The 20,574-nt window shown below is 47.1% G+C and overlaps 1 protein-coding gene across 1 annotated transcript in view; it reads right to left on the bottom strand.

Annotated features, from left to right (window-relative positions):
* Positions 1–19,740, bottom strand: part of MOCOS (molybdenum cofactor sulfurase) — a 118,279-nt gene extending 98,539 nt beyond the window's left edge. Inside the window, exons 1-3 of the mRNA XM_066628806.1 lie at positions 19,615–19,740; positions 6,607–6,696; positions 3,492–3,558 (exon numbers count right to left, since the gene is read on the bottom strand). Coding sequence (XP_066484903.1) covers positions 3,492–3,558; positions 6,607–6,696; positions 19,615–19,720 — 263 coding nt within the window. The 5' untranslated portion in view covers positions 19,721–19,740. The remainder of the gene's footprint in view (positions 1–3,491; positions 3,559–6,606; positions 6,697–19,614) is intronic.
* Positions 19,741–20,574: the final 834 nt, after the last annotated feature.

The raw sequence follows: 20,574 nt of genomic DNA, 5'->3' as shown, positions 1-20,574 counted from the left end.
CTAAACTTGCTGCTAGAGAGTGAGAATGCAGTAGACACATATTAGGGTTAATGCACAATTTAGATGCTTAGTTAAGTAACTAATTCCAAGTTAACTCTTAATAGGCACTTCATTAACCCATATTCTGTAATTATTATTACAACCATCTGGATGGTAGTCCACTGTATTGTCAGTTTTCTGTCTAATGCCCTGTACATCTCACTTACTCAGTCAAAAATATTTAAATATTACATATGATTAGTTAACTAGACAAGCTAAAAAAGATCACTAAACTAGCATAAAAACGGTAAACACACACTTGGAACTGGATTTCTAAGCAGATACACTGTACACAATGGATTTCTCTAGTTTCATTCCTTTGTACAATCACCAGTTAGTGACCTTTCAAAAGGACAAATCAATACTAAACAGGTACTGCGTCTGACATTTCTTACTGTGCAGTAAAGGTCAAATGAGATTTTCATGTATGTTAACAGCTGCAACACTTTGCTTTGTGACAGGTCTTGCTAACGGGAGAGCAAAACCAGGGAAGTTTCAATACAGTGTGCATTATTTCAGATTGAAATAGCAATTGACTTCTGGGAAAACAGAACAATAATGTCTGCTTACTTGGAAATATTCTACTGAAATAGTGAAACTTGTTTCCAAGTTCAGATCCACCCGTGTTATTCCAGGATTTGGAACCTGCAGATTCCTTTATTTCCTCCCCAGCCTGCGGGCGGGCAGACCTGGATTTTCCAGAGGCAAGGGCAGCTATGCTTACCTTGCTTCCAGAAGGTCTTCTGAGGCCTGTAGAGGCAGAGTGCCACTGCCTGCTGCCTCTGTGGGCCTCAGAATGGCCATTTTAAACAAGCAAACGAACAAACAAACCTACTGCTGTTTCCGGTTTCCATCAGAAAACCAGAAGTGATGTTTTTATGCCTTAGAAGGCATTCTGAGGCCCAGGGGGCTCCAGCTGGGTTTGGGGGGGGGGTGAAAACTACAGGTTTGAATATCCACGGTTTTCCTTATCCACGGGGCTTCTGGGAACGGAAACCCAGTGGATAACACGGGCCCACTGTAAACACATCTGAAATTTAGAGAAGGCTGTTATTCCTTGTTTTGAGTAGTGCATCGTCACAGAGTTAAAGCTGTAATCAGAACTACAGTGGTACCTCGCATAACAAATGCCCCGCGCAGTGAAAAACCCGCATAACGAAAGCGTTTAGTGAAGTTTGGTAACTCGCACAACGAATTTTTATGACTTATGCTTCGCATAACGAATTTTTTGTTTGTTTGTTTTGGTTTGTCTTAAGGGGGGGGGATCTTCATGCCAGTTTATGCTCACATTCACCCTAAGGAAGGATGATGAGTTCTTGGGGTTTCCTCGCGCAGCAGCGGGTCAGTCAGCATCCCTCCCTCCCTCTCACACACACTTACGCTCTCTTCACCACCCCTCACTCACTCACTCACTCACTCACTCACTCACTCACAGGGCCAGGCTCCTGTGTGCCTGTCAGGGGTTGCACGTTCTTGCTCCCTCCCGTTTTTGTGCCCCCCGCAAGCCTGGAACATCACAGCCCTCTCTCTCCCCAAGCCTGGAGCATCGCAGCCTCTTCCCCCCCCCCCCGCAAGCCTGGAGCATCCCAGCCTCTCTCCCCCCAAGCCTGGAGCATTGCAGCCTCTCTCTTCCCCCCCCCCCGCAAGCCTGGAGCATCACAGCCCTCTCTTTCCCCAAGCCTAGAGCATCGCAGCCTCTCTCCCCCCCCCCCCCCGGCAAGCCTGGAGCATCCCAGCTTCTCTCCCTCCAAGCCTGGAGCATTGCAGCCTCTCCCCCCCCCCGCAAGCCTGGAGCATCACAGCCCTCTCTTTCCCCAAGCCTAGAGTATCGCAGCCTCTCTTCCCCCCCCCCCCGGCAAGCCTGGAGCATCCCAGCCTCTCTCCCCCCAAGCCTGGAGCATTGCAGCCTCTCTCTTCCCCCCCCCCCCCGCAAGCCTGGAGCATCACAGCCCTTCTTTCCCCAAGCCTAGAGCATTGCAGCCTCTCTCCCCCCCCCCCCGGCAAGCCTGGAGCATCCCAGCCTCTCTCCCTCCAAGCCTGGAGCATTGCAGCCTCTCTTCCCCCCCCCCCCCCCGCAAGCCTGGAGCATCACAGCCCTCTCTCTCCCCAAGCCAGGAGCATCGCAGCCTCTCTCTTCCCCCCCCCACAAGCCTAGAGCATCCCAGCCTCTCTCTCATCCCAGCCTAGGGAGTGAGCCTAGGGAAGGAGACCAGGGAGTGAGCCTAGGGAAGGAGTCCAGGGAGTGAGCCTAGGGAAGGAGACCAGGGAGTGAGCCCAGGGAGTGAGCCTAGGGAAGGAGTCCAGGGAGTCCAGGGAGTGAGCCCAGGGAGTGAGCCTAGGGAAGGAGCGCAGGGAGTGAGCCTAGGGAAGGAGCCCAGGGAGTGAGCCCAGGGAGTGAGCCTAGGGAAGGAGACCAGGGAGTGAGCCCAGGGAGGCTTCTCTCCCGTCCACGCATCCCTGGAGTGAGCCCCATTGACTCTACTGGGGCTGACTTACCTTTCCCCTGTTTTTCCACTGGTATGTATGGAGATCTGCCCCCCCCAACTTCCATCTGTTGGTTCTGTGTGCAAGGGGTTTTGCACTGGTCTTGCTGTGATGTCTATATAGAGATCTTCCCTCCCCCACACCTTTCCCCTGTTTTTGCACTGGTCTGTATAGAGATCTGCTCCCCCCCCCAATTGTATTGGAATCAAGCTCCCCACTCAGCATCCCCCCGTTTTTGAAATCCTCAGTACAGTATGTATGCCTTTAAAGAGCACTTAATAAACACTTTGTAAACCAAATTTGACTTTGTTCTGACTTTTCTTGCCCATAGGAACGCATTAATTAAATTTCAATGCATTCCTATGGGAAAACGCGCTTCGCAAAACGAAAAACTCGCATAACGAAAGGACTCGCGGAACGGAATAATTTCATTATGCGAGGCACCACTGTATATGCAAAAATCTTTGGGAGACCCTTCACACATCATATGAAATATACAAAATAAAACCCTTAGGGCGCAATCCTAATCCCTTATGTCAGTGCTTTCCAGCCAATGGGATGTGTGCTGTATCCTGCAGTTGGGTGTCACTGACGGAGCCCTCCTCAAAGTCAAGGAATGTTTGTTCCCTTACCTCAGAGCTGCATTGCCCTCACCTCAGTACTGGAAAGGAGTGCACTGACATAAGGAGTTAGGATTGCGCCCTTATTATGATAAACTTATATGATATTGTGCTACCAGAAATGAATGCATTGGTAGATCATCACAAAAGATATCAGTTTTGTATGTGGACAATTTGCCAGTTTTATAATATAGCCTTTACAATCTTTTCTTCTGCCATTGACATTGGATAGATTTAATAGACATTAATTTGATCAAATGCAATACTATGTAAACAAAATGGAAGAAAAAAGTTCAGATGAAAACATAATACATGACATCTAGTGCATAAAAACAAAGGGTGTTCTACCTGTATCGGACGTGTTCAATAGTGTCGTATGTTAGTTTGCTACTGATGTTCTGGCTGTGCGGGTTGCCTAGGAGGTCAGGCAAACATTTTTGGTTAATAATGAGACATTTCATCCCTTTATCAAACTCCTACCCAAAAACATTCTAAAAGTGCAAGTCTCCATGTCTACTCAGAAATTGAAGTCCCATTGTGCTCAGTGGGGCTTACTTCCAGGAAAGTGTGTATAAAAATGCGGTCCCAGGGCTGCAGCAGCACCAAAAATGACTGCCACAGCATCCTGCAAGCTCAGTGGGCAGCACCAGCAACTCCTTTGGAGAAGGGGATTTTTGTCCCCTTTCCCTGGGTAAGACTAATAGCCCCACAATGAGTCACCATAGAATTAAGAGTCACCATGTTGGGCCAGTGGCCCAAAATGGAGCCTCAGGATCCCGTCTCCCTTCCACCCTGTTCACTCCCCCCAGCATGTCCCCTCCCCACCCTCCCCCTGCCCTCCCTCCGCCTTCCCCCATGCCCCCACCAAACTCTCCGCTGCCTGGCGGCCTGTGCGATCACCGAACACCGGTGCTCCACCAGTGCTGAGAGCCGCAAATGTGCCTTATGGCACATTTGCAACAGTGCATGCCAATGGTGAGCTGGTGCACACTGCATAGGATTGGGCCCTTATAGATCCAATTAAACATCCACTTTAAAATTAAAGCATCCACTTTATTAAATTAATTTTAAATTAATTTTAAATTAAATTAAACTAAAATTAAAGCATCCACTTTATACTTCACTGCAACATGCTGATTATCTATGCTGTAACAAACAGACAGTGAAACTCCCCTAACTCATTATAGTGGAATCAGTTATGATCACAATAATGATCTTAATAATAAATAATAATAAATTATTTATTATAATTATATACTATAATTACTTAATATATTATTAATGTATATGTTGAAATATATTAAATATTACAAATATATTACTATTAATAAACATATAACCATATATAAAATAATATTGTACAATAATATATTTTTATTATTATTTATTCACAAAATAATATAAAAAGCCAAGAAAACAAGAAATAATAGATAAAAGAAAAAGCAAATGCGAAGAGGCACATCCTAATTACTCATATCATATTGAAAAGATTACATATAAAAAAACAGGTGTATATCAGACAACCACTATCAAAGACTCTTCAGCACAAAAACAAGTTCCTTGACAAGTGAAACCTCTATAAGCCGAATAAACCAGTGACTTTCAACCTTTTTCATCTCACGGCACACTGAGTAAGTACTAAAACTGTCAAGGCACACCATCAGTTTTTTGACAACTGACAAGGCACACTGCACTGACAGCAAGGGCTTGCATGTGTCCCTACTAACAAATGATCCTCCTGTGGCACTTCTGCATGCAGAATGAACTTCTGCAGCCCATCCACGACACATCAGTGTGCCACGGCACAGTGGTTGAAAATGGCTGGTATAAACCGTGCCATTCACTGGCAGTGCACTGCTGATGGATTAAGGCCATGTGCTGCACTGGTGTCAATCATTCCTCTAGTTCAGGGGTGGGCAAACCCCGATCCACGGGCCATACGCGGTCTTCAGGGACCCCCAATCTGACTCCAGATTGCTAGGGAGCTCCCAGTCTCCAATGAGCCCACACTGGCCAGTTGCAACCACCAGATGCGATCTGCAATCCGAGTTAGAGCAAGGTCTTTCACAGTCTCCATGTGTTTTCTTCTTTTTCCTGGGCATTATTTTAACACACACACACACACACACACACACACCCCAACTGCCTCTGAACAACTTATAACTCCATGTGTTACTAGCTTGATCTGTATGTTTTCACTGTGTAAGAGGTATGTCGCAAACAGTTCATAGTTGTCATGTAGTTCTACGTGCCTGTATTATAGTTCTCATGTGTATTTTATATAAACCCAGTAAAATTCATTCATTCATATAAGTTCTGCATATTCATATATTCATTTATGTAAATTTATTCTTTTTCCTCCCCAGTCCTCTACAGAAGATGCGGCCCTCCTGCCAAAAGTTTGCCCACCCCTGCTCTAGTTTGTGGATTCTTTGTATTTTGCTATGTTTGGAGTGCTTGCCAATCAATTTCTGTTACATTTCAAATCACCAGAAGCTCAAAGAAAGGTACAACCTACCTTTGCTTTCTTTTGAGTAGATTCTTTTTTTATACAAACATGATTCAACTCAAGCCACTTAGCTCACATTTTAAATTAATGTAAATTGCCAAAATTACACAGTAAAACAGAAGTTCTAAAACTGTTGGTTGTGACCCAATATTTAGTGGGTTGCAGGGCTGGCACTTCCTGGAGTGGAAGTGGCACAAGGCATTCTGGGTCATGCTGCACCCTATTATGCTTCTGGGTAGCATCAATGTGCCACCCACTTTGTAGACCGTGTTGCACCCTGGAGTGTCTTGTGGCATTGCATTCTGAAGCATAACCCGGAAGCTGCAAGGCATTCTGTGGCATGTCCCAGAGGCCACGGCCGACGAAGTGGGTAGTGGCAGTAAAGCGTTCGAGAACTGCTGCAGCAGAATATTAAAAAGCATGATTAACACTTTTCACTATACTGTGCGCCCTTGATATCCGTGGGGAATACATTCCAGAACCCCCCAGAGATACGGTTTCCCTAATTAAATCTGCATGGGGCTGCTGCGTTGCAGCAATAACTTATCTGAGAGCTGCGGCCTCCCTGCCTTCTCAGAATGCTCCCAGATGTAACCAGAAGTCACTGGTGCGAACCAGAAGTGACTTACAGGCCCAAATCTTAATCCACTTTCCAGTACTGGCATAGCTGCGCCAATGGGACGTGTTCTGCATCCTGCAGTTGGTGGGCACTCACGAAGGCCTCCTCAAAGTAAGGGAATATTTGTTTCCTTATCTAGGAGCTGCATTGCCATTATGTCAGTGTTGGAAAGTGGGTTAGGACTGCGCCCCCAGTCGTATCTGGGAAGACTTCTGAGGCCCACCAGACATGGGCTCAGCATCTGCAGATGCCAAGCCCACAGATAAGGAGGGCCCAATCCTTGTCAGTGCAAGATAAGCAAGGGAAACAAATCTATGTTGTTTGATTTCTCTTACCGTAAATAGATTCATTGAGGTCATCAGTGAAGGCTTTTATTAAACTTTGTGGAAAGAGTGCAGTGCCTGCATGGTCGAGGTAAGTAATTCCTACAATGCAACAGAGAAAACTGGATTACGCACTGAACTGAAATCATCAATATTTCTAATTATAAAAGCTAGAAACCTCTGAATCAAGCTCTAAGAGAACATTTGCTGGTTTCAGTCCACAAAGAAAAAAACCACCCAAGAGACTTTTGCCTACTCACAGCCCAATCCTGAGCTGCCCGGGGCGCCCAGGCTCAGCGGCACCGAGAACGGCTGCCCCCGGATCCTGTGTGCCCCGGGCTACTGCGGGAGGCACCTTGGGAGAAGGGGACTTTCGTCCCCTTCCCCCGGGTAAGGTAAGCAATGGGCTAAGGTAAGGTAAGCAATGGGGCTACTCACTTTACCGCCGACCAAAAGGTCAGTGGTAAGGTAAAGGCGCTTGTGGAGGGCGCCAAGCCTTCCACAAGTGCCTTGGATCCTGTGGAGCAGAGCTCCGCGGACCTGCCTCCCTTCCTGATACCAGCACACGTCCAGCCCGCTCCCCTTCCCACGTCACACCTCCCCCCGCTGGCCTCCTCCCTCCCTGGAATGCCTACTCCCGCCCCTGCCCCCGCTACCATGCCATGACTTGGCGGTCCATGAGACCGCCGAGCCACAGAGGCTGGGCGACCGCCCCGTGCTAACACAGCACCGGCCGGGACAGTGGGCAGGACCATGCTTGGTGGCACGGGACACGGGCGGGACAGTGCTTGGTGGCACGAAGCCATGCCGCTGAGCACAGGATTTGGCTCTTAAGCTACATCTCAGTATGAGGCCCATTCAGGCAATTCCACCCTCAGAAAAAGTTTGCAACAGTTTGGGCTCATAGATAAAAACAGAACTATTCCAGATTATCAGCTTCTGTATGTATTCACGAGGGCTACTCAGTTCACAAGGCACAGGTCCAGCCTATTTATACATGGATTTTTTTGTACACAGATTTGACTCAACACGAATGGCCACTGCAAATGAGAAGGAATGCGCTGATCCCTGGAGAAGGGGAAAAATGCACCCCTTTACAATCAGTTTAAAAAACTGAACAGTCCTTTAACAATACCCTCATTAATGAGAGGGGGGGGGCAGCTGGCTGACAATCCAGCTGGCTTCTCTCTCCAGGCAACCCCTCCTTTCCCCCAGCAAGTGAAAGAAAGATACTTTGCATTGGTGAAGGGAGGGGTCACAGTGAAGCCTTTCTAAGCACTTTGAGAGAGACTGATTGTTGGATTGTCGTCTTAATGACTCTATCTTAACATCACAAAGGTCATCAAGGCTGTTTTTAAATCACCAAAGCAAAGTTTTTCAAATTGTTTTCCAAATTGATTTGCTATAGTTTTTTGCCATCCACAAGTGCTTGGAACCCACGCGAATAATGAGGCTCAACCTGTAGTAGTCAGGAGAGGGGTTAGAAATCTCATAATAAAGTTGGTATTCCTTTGCGGTTAAGGGTTACTGGCATTACAAATATATATATAAGTGTGGCCTCAGTATCCGCAGAGGATTTGTTCTCGGACCCCTCGCAGATACCGAAAGCTGCAGATAAGGAAATCTGTGGTTTTGATCCCTTTAAACCCTCCAGAGGTGACCGGAACTGTGCTCCAGTTGCCTCTGGAAGGCTTTCTGAAGCCGACAGGGGATGCTCGCAGCTTCCCACAGCCTCTGTGGGCTTCAGAATGGCCCCATAGCACAAAAAAACACTACTTTTGGTTTCCCTTAGGAAACTGGAAGTAATGTTTTTATGCCTTTTAAGGCATTCTGAGGTCCAGGAAAGCCCACCGCCTCCTCCTCACCTCGTCACAATGCACATCCTCACAAAGCCAAAGAATTCACAAATCCCTCCCACAACTCCAAATTTGAAGTTGAAGCAGGTGGATGTATCATTGCCACATTGTGTTCAGTTTCAGAAGGCCTTGGAAGGTGCATGTAACTGTGGGACTATTCCCCAGTAGTAAAATAACATTTCTTTGACGTAGCTTATGAAGTCATGAGTTATTCAAAATCAAGAATAAAAAATGCAGTCCTATATCCTACTGTATGGGTTCCCAAAGTGTGTGTCATGGAATGTCCCCGGTGGTCCCTGCTACCTCTCCCATCTTGGATCGTGTGAGTTTTTGTGAGATCAAAGACCATGGTGCCCAGCTAAGCCAGGAAGAAAAGCCAGGAAGCCAGCTAAGTCAGGAAGAAAAGGCTGCAGGGGTGTTGAGACCTAGGTAAGTTTACGAACCACTGTCCTACTGTGTCTTTTACTTATGTTGCTGTTTCTGATCTTACTATCTGATCTTATCCCCCACCACTGCAGTGAATGCAACCACACTGTAGAGCACGCACTGCATCTAACATGGGGAGATGATTGGATAGCCAGCTGCAGGAAAGTAAAGAGACTTGCCCAAGACAGTCACATATGCAGAAATACAGAAGGGATATGATTCTCTACAGGTAGGAAATCCTCACTCTTCCAAAAAGTAAAGTTTTCATGGAGTTACACTGAAGCTTCTCCATTTTCAATTCAGAAAAAAACTGTTTTCGCTACCAGGAAATTGGTAAACACAGCATTACTCTGTTCCTCATCTGAAAATTGAATAACCCAGTGAGTTCCAGGCTAGTTGTTAGTGGAAGACACTAACTTAAAAGATTTGTCACAGTGTTTAAAAACAGGAACATTTATCCTCTTAGTTTTCAGCCCAAACAAACCAACCATTTCAGTGAGATTATTCAAGCATGAATAGGCATAGATCCTCAAATGCCAGCCGTGGAGTAACTTGGATGAATAGAAACTGGCACAAAAACACCCTTGAAAAAACTTTCTTGTCTCATGAACACAGTGATACAGGCACTAATATGTAAACTGCCATATTTCTGTAAAAGGCCTTCTAGAGTTTGCTAATTTTGCTTACACAAAAGGCCTTTAGCAATTTTTTTCCTATGCATTTTTAGACCTATATTGAAATAGATATGAACCCAGTCCTATGAATGTCTTCTCAGAAGTTCTATTATAGTCATTAGGCCTTCCTCCCAGGTAAGCATGGATAGCACTGCAGCCTAACAGTCCAATCCTGAGTTGCCCGGCACCCAGAGGAGCAGCAGCAGCACCAAAACGGCTACTGCTACATCCCATGGGCGCTGTGGCAGCCACCAACGTCTCCTCAGTGGAAGGGGAAGGGCCCCGCAATGGATCTCCTCCAGTATGTGCCAACTGTTTTGCCAGCGCAGACTGGAGGAGCTCTGTGTTGGGCTTTTCAGCTCAACACAGAACATCCTGCCCCGTTCCTCCCCCTGCTCCGCCATCCCTGTTTACTTAAGTTTCACATGCATTTTTATGTTATTTATTTACAGCCCAATCCTATCCAGCACACACCGTATCAAACGCTAGGTTAGAGCAGACTGGAGGTCTCCTCATGTTACAGGAACATTTAGCAATGTCCCCCAACCTGCTCAAGTAATACAGTATTGCTATATCGCTTGAACTTAAAGGAACAATCTTATTTAACTTTCTGTCTTCATGACAGAAGAATGCAGACACATATCACTGCCTGAACAGCCCTGCTTAAGACCCTGATCCTAAGCTGGGACAGCGCAGGCACCCAGCACACTGTCCCAGCAACTGCTGGTGCCCGGCACACTGACCCAGCAACTGTCATCTCCGAAGTGCTATAAGCCACTCCAGCACCAGTGGAGAGGACATGGCACCAGTGCTGAGCCCAGAAGGGCTTCAGTGTCAAGAAGACGATGGCATAGAGTGGCCAGTGTAAGTGCTACTGCTGGCTGGCGGTGAAGTGTTTTGGGGTGGGGGATAGGTTGGGACTGGGTGGAGGGAGCTGGGAGGATTGGGCTTGGGATGGAGATGGGAATGGAGGTAGAGGCTGCAGCTGAATCCTATATCACCTCCCGAGCCTGTAAGGCGAACATGGGTCTCCTTGGTTCTGCACCCACTAAACAGACATTTCAGAAGAGTTCTTAAGGAACTCAAATGTGAAATTACTGATGTCTAAAACATGCAACTTATCCCTTAAATGGCCAATGTGCCAAAGGACTGGAGAACAACTAATGTAATGCCAAACTTTAAAAGAGACGAAGAGGCGAGACGAGACCCATGAAACTACAGATCAATCAGCCTAACATCTGTTCCAAATAAGATGATGGAAAGCATAATCAAGGATAAGACCTTGAAACAAATAGAAAAACAAGCTTTGCTGAGGGAGAATAAGCATGACTTCTTGTAAGGGTAAGTCTTGCTGGGAGGTAAACCTCCATGGTGCGGGGGGGGGTAGCTGGCACAGATCTGATTGGGTCCAGGAAGGGGGTTAGGATTTGGTGGGGTGCTGCTGCCACTGAAACCATTCCCTTCCCAGACCAGATCTGCCCAACTCCCACCTCACTGCTGCCTCATTTTTTTCCCAAGTAAGTACACTTAGGAGATTTGGAAATAAATCCCATTGACCTCAGTAGGACTTAGGTCTAAGAAAACATGTACGGATTGGGATCTGCATCCTTGTGCACTCAGATTTCTAGAATCTGAGTGTGCAAGGCCTCTGCTAAGCCAGAAAATAAAAACAGACTAGAGGAAAAAGTCTACATTTGAGACATTGCCCCCAAAATGGCTAGAATAATTTAGCACTGTCTGCATGCTCCACTTACAGCCAAACCCTAACCAACTTTCCAGCAGTAATACAGCCATGCCAATGGGGCACAGGTAAGTTGCAAATGAGAGTTCAACTGGCTTAGACAGTAGGGTTTTGCTTCTCATTGCATGAGCTTAAAGGAACAGTATTAGTTAACTTTCTGTCTTCATATTGAAAAAATCTGGCCAACTCCCTCAATTTTAAAAGCAGAGTCTTCTGGGGAGTCCATTTGTATTTTTTCTTGCTCAGAAGGCAGAAAGAGATTTAATAACAAACATAGTCTGGTTTTTTTCTTTATATTCAAAAACATCTTTGATGTCTTATGTCTGAAGATCTTATATGTCTTCCTATGATGATTAACATACCAAAAACAGCTCAATTTATTTGAAATTTGAATAATAAAAGTCACTCAAGCATGAAAGCTATTACTCAAGCATAAAAATCTGTGTCAGTGAATTTATATCTTTTATCAAGGCCAGAGAGGAGAAAACTGGTTGAGCTTTGCCTCTAAATTACCCAAAATAATCCAATCCTTTCTAAAAAGGGAGGAAAGAATCATTTACTGATTTGTCAAGATTCAGTAAATGCCTTTGCCAGCTCTTTGCCTTTGAATGGGCATGCAGCGGGGAGGTCCATAGTGCAGGACCCCCTGGATCCACAGATAATTGAAACTATGGATACTGGATCCGTGGATACTGGGACTCGCCTGTATGTTGCTACTTTCATAAGTCCTTAAAGCAGTGTTCCTAGTGGTGCTTCTCTTTTTTTTGTTAAAAACACCATTTTGTCACATGCCAATGCAAGTAGCAGCAACTTTCAGAGCATTTGAAGTGCAGAGAGCTTTCTAGGGAAAGGCGGCAACCAGGAAATTCTCAGTGCTTCAAGCACTGTGAAAGATGCTGCCAAGAGAAACAATGACAAATACTGTCATTTGTCCTGTCCCTGACTGCTGTTATGCAAACATAAGAACAGCCCCACTAGATCAGGCTATAGGCCCATCTGGTTCAGCTTCCTGTATCTCACAGTGACCCACCAAATGCCCCAGGGAGCACACCAGATAACAAGAGACCTCATTCTTGTGCCCTCCCTTACACCTGGCATTCTGACATAGCCCATTTCTAAAATCAGGAGGTTGCACATGCACATCATGGCTTGTAACCCGTAATGGATTTTTCCTCCAGAAACTTGTCCAATCTGCTTTTAAAGGCATCCAGGCCAGACGCCATTACCACATCCTGTGGCAAGGAGTTCCACAGACCAACCACATGCTGAGTAAAGAAATATTTTCTTTCGTCCGTTCTAACTCTCCCAACACTCAATTTTAGTGGATGTCCCCTGGTTCTGGTGTTATGTGAGAGTGTAAAGAGCATCTCTCTATCCACTCTGTCCATCCCCTGCATAATTTTGTATGTCTCAATCATGTCCCCCCTCAGGCGCCTCTTTTCTAGGCTGAAGAGGCCCAAACGCCATAGCCTTTCCTCATAAGGAAAGTGCCTCAGCCCAGTAATCATCTTAGTCGCTCTCTTTTGCACCTTTTCCATTTCCACTATGTCTTTTTTGAGATGTGGCGACCAGAACTGGACACAATACTCCAAGTGTGGCCTTACCATCGATTTGTTCAACGGCATTATAATATTAGCTGTTCTGTTCTCAATACCTTTTCTAATGATCCCAAGCATAGAATTGGCCTTCTTCACTGCCGCTGCACATTGAGTCGACACTTTCATCGACCTATCCACCACCACCCCAAGATCTCTCTCCTGGTCTGGCACAGACAGCTCAGAACCCATCAGCCTATATGTAAAGTTTTGATTTTTTGCCCCAATGTGCATGACCTTACACTTACTGACATTGAAGCGCATCTGCCATTTTGCTGCCCATTCTGCCAGTCTGGAGAGATCCTTCTGGTATTGTATTGGCAACCTTCAGTCTCAAAAGACTACGTATCGCGCTCTGAAAGGTGGCTCTGGCACAGCGTCTAGTGTGGCTGAAAAGGCCAATCCGGAAGTGACAATCCCTTCCACACCAGGAGCAAGTGCAGTCTGTCCCTGGTCTGTCTCCCTGGCTATGGGCCTTCCTTCTTTGCCTCTTTGCCTCAGACTGTTGGCCAAGTGTCTCTTCAAACTGGGAAAGGCCATGCTGCACAGCCTGCCTCCAAGCAGGCGGCTCAGAGGCCAGGGTTTCCCACTTGTTGAGGTCCATTCCTAAGGCCTTCAGATCCCTCTTGCAGATGTCCTTGTATCACAGCTGTGGTCTACCTGTAGGGCGCTTTCCTTGCACGAGTTCTCCATAGAGGAGATCCTTTGGGATCCACCCATCATCCATTCTCACGTCATGACCGAGCCAACGCAGGCGTCTCTGTTTCAGCACTGCATACATGCTAGGGATTCCAGCATGTTCCAGGACTGTGTTGTTAGGAACTTTGTCCTGCCAGGTGATGCCGTGAATGCGTCAGAGGCAGCGCATGTGGAAAGCGTTCAGTTTCCTCTCCTGTTGTGAGCGGAGAGTCCATGACTCGCTGCAGTACAGAAGTGTACTCAGGACGCAAGCTCTGTAGACCTGGATCTTGGTATGTTCCGTCAGCTTCTTGTTGGACCAGACTCTCTTTGTGAGTCTGGAAAACGTGGTAGCTGCTTTACCGATGCGTTTGTTTAGCTCGGTATCGAGAGAAAGAGTGTCGGAGATCGTTGAGCCAAGGTACACAAAATCATGGACAACCTCCGGTTCACGCGCAGAAATTGTAATGCAGGGAGGCGAGTCCACATCCTGAACCATAGAGTTTTGCTGTCATCATGGTCTCTGTGTCAGCAACACGTTCTTCAACACGAAGCCCCAACATAGAGTTTCTTGGAGACACCCAAGATCAAAGCACTGGCACCAGCTCGACCTGATTCTCACTAGACGCTCCAGCCTTCCCAGCGTCAAGATCACACGCAGCTATCAGGGTGCTGCCTGTGACACTGACCACTCCCTGGTGTGCAGCAGAGTGATCCTTCTGGAGCTCCTCACAATTATTATTAACAGTATTTATATATCGCTTTTCAACGAAAAGTTCACAGAGCGGTTTACAGAGAAAAATCAAATAACTAAATGGCTCCCTGTCCCAAAAGGGCTCACAATCTAAAAAGATGCAGAAAGAACACCAGCAGACAGCCACTAGAACAGACAGTGCTGGGGTGAGGTGGGCCAGTTACTCTCCCCCTGCTAAAAAAAAAGGAGCACCCACTTGAAAAAGTGCCTCTTACCCAATTAGCAGGGGTAAATCACAATCACTTCTGGTCTTCACCACTAGGAAAAGTTTGGTGTCGTCTGCAAACTTTGCCACCTCACTGCTCACCTCTGTCTCCAGGTCATTTATGAAGAGGTTGAAAAGCCTTGGGGTTGACAGATCCTTGGGACACACCGCTTTTCACTTCTCTCCATTGTGAAAATTGCCCATTGACACCCACTCTCTGTTTCCTGGTCTTCAACCAGTTCTCAATCCATGAGAAGACCTGTCCTCTAATTCCCTGACTGTGGAGTTTTTTCAGTAGCCTTTGGTGGGGGACCGTGTTGAACGCCTTCTGAAAGTCCAGATATATAATGTCTACGGGTTCTCCCGCATCCACATGCCTGTGGATGCCCACATGCCCACATGTGACTCATGCAAAGCAACTGTTTGAGAGAGGTTTTCCTACAGTGGTTATTTCCCAGGCTAAGGGGCACGGATCTGTATAGTTGCTTCATTCATTGACAGCTTAATATCTGCATGTTTACTAAGACATTTCACTGTAACCAATAAGGCCTACTTGCTTCCAGGTTAAGTGTGTAGAGGGTTACAACCTTACTCTTCAAGCACAGCTATGCAGATAGTCTCTGATGATGTGCACTTTTTAGTGTAGTACCAGAAGATAAAAAAAACACACCCATACCAGTGAAGGAAAATTATGTAGAAGCAAACAAGGACCTAGAATAAAAGTGAAGATATATCTATCCAAAATCTACTGAATTTCATCCATTTGCAGTGACTGCAACAAAAGAAGATAGAGGGGTTGTGCTACTTTTAAAAAAATATTTCTAGGCTGTCTTTTGGTTCAGTGAAAGGATAAACACTGTAGCCTCCCTTGAGCACTAGGATGGTAACTTGCACTTTCTCAACATTCACTTATCACTTGCCACCAAACAGTCAGGTGTACCCCCCCCCACACACACACACAGCTGTATTAAGCAACCAGGATAGGCAAAGGTCCAGCAGGCATGTGAAGGAAAGGAACCAAGGACAGAACAGGCACAGCATCTAGCAGTTAGAAACTGGCACCCCACTCTGCTCTCTATGCACCCTTCAACTGAGGAGGCAGGAATTTAGTAGGGACATCAGTAGTCTCTTTGTTGTCATCATCAAGCCTAGGAAGCCCAGGCACAAGGACATTGCCTCAGGAAAGCCTTCCTACTTTGCATACAGTCCCACAGTCTGGTGAGGGCAATCACCCCTTTCTAGGAAGTTAACAGTAGCAGAATGCAACAGTCTGAGAGACATGACAAACCTGCTCCATTCCAAATGAATTTGGTATAGGGAGGTTAATCAGTACAGTATGAGAAGATTTTTAGAAGGGCTACAAAAGCAAACAATAGTTGCGGATAATAAGGAATAGATCAAATAGCAAACAAACAAAAACAAGTAAGTTGTTGGCAAAAGTTGGCATGAGGTTAAAAGACAAGCAGAAAATTGGGGCTGTTGGAGATATAACATATATATGGGTGGAAATTTAGATTTTTAAGATTTAAAGCTGTAAGTAATTAGAATATTCAACTTCGTTCATGCTACATTATTAGAGGTTTTCTTTTATCTATATTTTTAAACTATTTTGAATGTTTATTTTTCCTTTCATTTTATTGTGTGTTTTCTTTATTCTTGTTTTTTCTTATATTCTAATAAAGTTAGAAATTTATGTTTAAAAAAAAAAAAAGACAAGCAGAAAATAAAGTCCTTAATATGGCAATTGCATCAGGATGACTCAAGCAGAGTTTTTAGGAGGCTGAAGTGTCACAGAATACCAAGGTGGAGTTGTTGGCAACCTTCAGTCTCGAAAGACTATGGAATCGCGCTCTGAAAGGTGGTTCTGGAACAGCGTCTAGTGTGGCTGAAAAGGCCAATTCGGGAGTGACAATCCCTTCCACACTGGAAGCAAGTGCAGTCTGTCCCTGGTCTGTCTCCCTGGCTATGGGCCTTCCTTCTTTGCGTCTTTGTCTCAGACTGTTGGCCAAGTGTCTCTTCAAACTGGGAAAGGCCATGCTGCACAGCCTGCCTCAAAGCGGGCCGCTCAGAGGCCAGGGTTTCCCACTTGTTCAGGTCCACTCCTAAGGCCTTCAGATCCAAAGAACCAGAAAAAAAAATTCAAAAGATTCTGACCACAGGGCATTTGGTTGGCCTCAGGTTTCCAAGGGACCTGTCCACATCCTCAAGCCAAATAAAATGGAATGCAAGCATCAAAATAGATCAGAGAGCTGCTTCATGGGTTACTTTCAATGTGAAGTCAAAGTTGGAATGAATGCAGACAACTTTATCAGTAAAAGGGTTTAACAAACAAGGACCTAGATGTAATAAACCCCTCTCTACCGGAAAAAGCTCTGCTGGGCAACTCTCTGCTGACAGATAGTGAAACAAGATTTCTTCACTATTATCACCACCATAGAGCAGACCCTTAAATAAGTTCTAGCCCACATTCAAGTCTTTCTGCACTGTCATTCTAGCTGTCACCCTCAATTGGTTTGTTGCCCATGGCTCTCCAGAAAACCATGGAACTTGAGCTTTCAATAATGGAAGAAAGACACAATCATGTCAACCTTTCAGATCCCATCTGTTTCAGAAACCAGCCAGGGCATTGACAAGACCACTAGCCATGGCAGCAGGGTCAATTCATCTGAAATTCTTTCACAAGTGAAAATGAAATGAAACAGAAACATTGCCAGCTACTTCATGTATGAACTTACATATGAACAGCTGTTTTGTTTAAAGCCTCTTAACATGTGACAACCTGATAAGGCAAGTTTGGACACTTCACTGCTACAACTGCCTAGAACAATTTATATAATGTACATAATAGACAGGATTAGACCCTTCAGGATTTTAAAATCTTTTAATCTGTAAAATTATTATTCTAATGTATATCTTGCTATATCCCAAGGGCTCCAAATGGCTTATAGTATTTTTCCCACATTAGTAGTAGATCACATGTGCAACCACCTGTTTCACTACTTTAACACACTGCTTAATTGATTTAAACATTTTTTATTAGCTGTAAGAGCACAATGTTATGCACATCTACTCAGAAGTAAATCACACTGGATTAAGTGAGGCTTACTCCCACAGAAGCATGCACAGAAGTACACCCAACAGGAGGAAAACATGTTATCTGGTCAGCATTTGCCATTTGGGAACAGTACAATTACTTCATTGCATGCTTACAACAAGAACTATAGTCAGTTCTCGTTATCCGCTAGAGTTAGGTTCCTGGAAAACCTAATGGCATTCCTAATTAGCAGATATCAAATCATTGAACCTATGGGTAAAATTGGATTAGGTTCCAGGAGACCCTTTTCACCATAAATTTTATAAACCTGAATCTTATCTTGCACTCTGTGGGGCTGATAGCAAGGGCTTGTCAACATCTAATGTTTCCTTCTCCATGCTGGCTGTCTCTCAACTTGTTGAAGGTTGCTGGCCCAATAATGAGGCCTCAGAGTTCAGTAGTGGGGAGGGGGGTTGCTTCCTCCTTCTTCCTCCTCCACCCAGGCTCCTTCCCTGAGCTTGTCCTAGCCCCAGAGCAGCCCTCAGCTAGCCTTCCAGAGACATCTCATCATTGGTCTTTCATCATTGCCAGGATTGTGAAGGTTCAGCTGGAGTCCCCAAGATGGGAGGGGCAGGTCTGGCACAAATGCACCTGATGATTCTCCAGGTGCCAATCCCAATGCCCATTTGATGAGGAAAACTGACCCAATCCAGACAACTTTCTAAAAAAAACAAATATAAATGGTTGGGTGTGATTACCACAACCGCTTCCTACGTCAGCCATGTATACTGTCTCTTCCTTTCCCTCCAGCATGGCATCATCACTGCCTTCTGCTCACAAGGAGGCCACTGTCTCTCCTCCTCCTCCTCCTCCAACATTTCTTGCCCCTGCCTGTAGTTGCACTGAGCCCCCTGCCCCAAGAGCATTGGCACAGAATTTGCAGATAATGAAAATAGAGTCATAGATAACGAGAGGTTGCTGGCAACTGTGCCCCTTGCAGATGTGATGTGAATTCACATAAAAAGAGAACAGATGGTGTAAGCTCTGGCAGGGATGCTGCAACAGTAGTTGCCTGCACTGAGCAGGGGCCTGAACCTCCAACTCAAACATTCTAGAATCCTTCATATTTGAAGGCATACTGACATGCACCCTCTTGATTGTGCATGTTTACTCAGAGTTGGTTCCTTGAGCACAGTGGTTCTAACTCTCAGGTAAGTGTCCACAGGATTGCACAACAAGGAAAGCCGTGTAGAATCAGAACAGTCGTGTTTTGATTTTTCATATGTGCTTTTCTTTCGCACAATAACTTGACAGCCTAAAACCTTCTTATGCGCCTGTGAAAGTGTGCAAGGTTCAGCCTCAGGGAAGCTGCTGCCCCAGAGAGTCAGGATAAAGTCTGGAAAGAGAAGGGAAATGGGACGGCAGAGGGGCACAAGCCTAACCAGGTATACTCAGAAGTAACTCCTATTTTGTTCAATGGGGCTTCCTCCCAGGAAAGTGTGGTTAGGATTGCTTGTTACCTGCCTCCCACTTTCAAGATCAGGCAAGGCTGTCAATGCAACACAAGCCAACTGGCCACTTGGAGACACTACCGCACTGGCCACCTGCTCTGCCCACCCGCAGCCTCTCAGAAAGTGCAGCCTCACCACCTGGGGGGGGGGGAGGTCTCGCAAGGTGGCCGGGAGCCTCAGTGGGGCGGGCGAGCGGCCCCTCAGCCGAACGGCTCCGTTTTGCTCCCCACGCGGGGAATGGCTCCGAAGGGAGAGGCCGCTCGTCCGCCCCCCTCCAGCTACGCCACCGGCTGGGCCTGACTGCCTGGCACCAGCCCAGCTTCCAGTCCTCCCCTTGCAGCCACTGCTCAGGAGGAACTCTCCGTCTGCGGCCCTTCCCACGAGCGTTCGCGGCCCCAGCCAGCCCGCGTTGCTCCCAGGCGAGGGGAAGCCGCAGCCGCGCACCAGAGCTGGCTGCTGCTCCTGCGAAGGACCCTGCGGCCGCCGCGTGGCTGCGAGGGGGGAGCGGCGTCGCGCGTGTTTTCTCCCGCCACCAGCTGAGGTTACCTCCGAGCCTCGCGAACTCCCGCCGGCGCAGCCCCTGCAGGCTCTCGCCGCCGTAGCCGTAGGCGGCCCCTGGGGGGAGCGTGCTGTGCAAGGAGGGGAGCGCCATCCGACCCTCGCTCGAGAGAGCAGCTGCGCCCGCTCAGCACCAAAGTCCGCAGGGCGGCCCACTCGGGTGCTTGGGAGGCAGGCGGAGACAAGCAGGCTCCTCCCGCTGGAGCGCCCGTCCCGGCACATGCTGAGACAGCTGCGGCGGGGCAGGGCAGGGCAGGGCAGTCTTCGGGCAAGTGCCCAGCTCGGAGCGGAGCGGAGAGGGCGCAAGGTCGCTGGAAGAGGGCGCTGCTCCTCCGCCGCGTGGCTGTCGCTCCGACAAGGCCACGGCACAGCCGCCCTGGCTGGCTGGCTGGAGAAAGTCGTTTCGCAGCCAAGGACGAGCAGATCGCGCCCCACCTTTGGCCAGTGGCGTAGCAAGAGGGGTGCAGAGCACTAAGGCAGCAAGCCTGTGCCTACTCTCTTGGGAGGAAGCCCCACTGAACACACTGGGACCTGCTTCTTAGTAGACATGCATAGGATTGTGCTGCCAGGCTGCAATCCTATGCACACTTTCCTGGGGGTAGGCCCCATTGAACACAGTGGGATTTACTTCTGAGTAGACCTGCATAGGATTGGGCTGCAAGTTTCGCAGGGAGGCTCACCGCAGAGTGTAAGGCAGGGGCAGGCTCCCTGCAAAACTTAAGTGCTTTGCAGCTCCTCTAGCTACGCCACTGGCTCAGGCACTTGCAAAGCAATTGGTCCCTCCTGCGCCCGAATTGACGCGATGGCTTCTAAAGAGTGTGATGATGCCATCCCCACACGTTGCACGTGAGAGGAGGGAGCAGCGCCGGGGAGGGGCAAGGGTTCAACCGGGACAGTGGATCTGGTTGAGACAGGCTGGATCAGACAGCACTAGAGAGGCATAAGGCA

The sequence above is a fragment of the Tiliqua scincoides genome, chromosome 5 (genome assembly GCF_035046505.1).
Source record: "Tiliqua scincoides isolate rTilSci1 chromosome 5, rTilSci1.hap2, whole genome shotgun sequence".
In the NCBI taxonomy this organism is placed as follows: domain Eukaryota; kingdom Metazoa; phylum Chordata; class Lepidosauria; order Squamata; family Scincidae; genus Tiliqua; species Tiliqua scincoides.
This window is presented reverse-complemented; position numbering and strand designations above follow the sequence as displayed.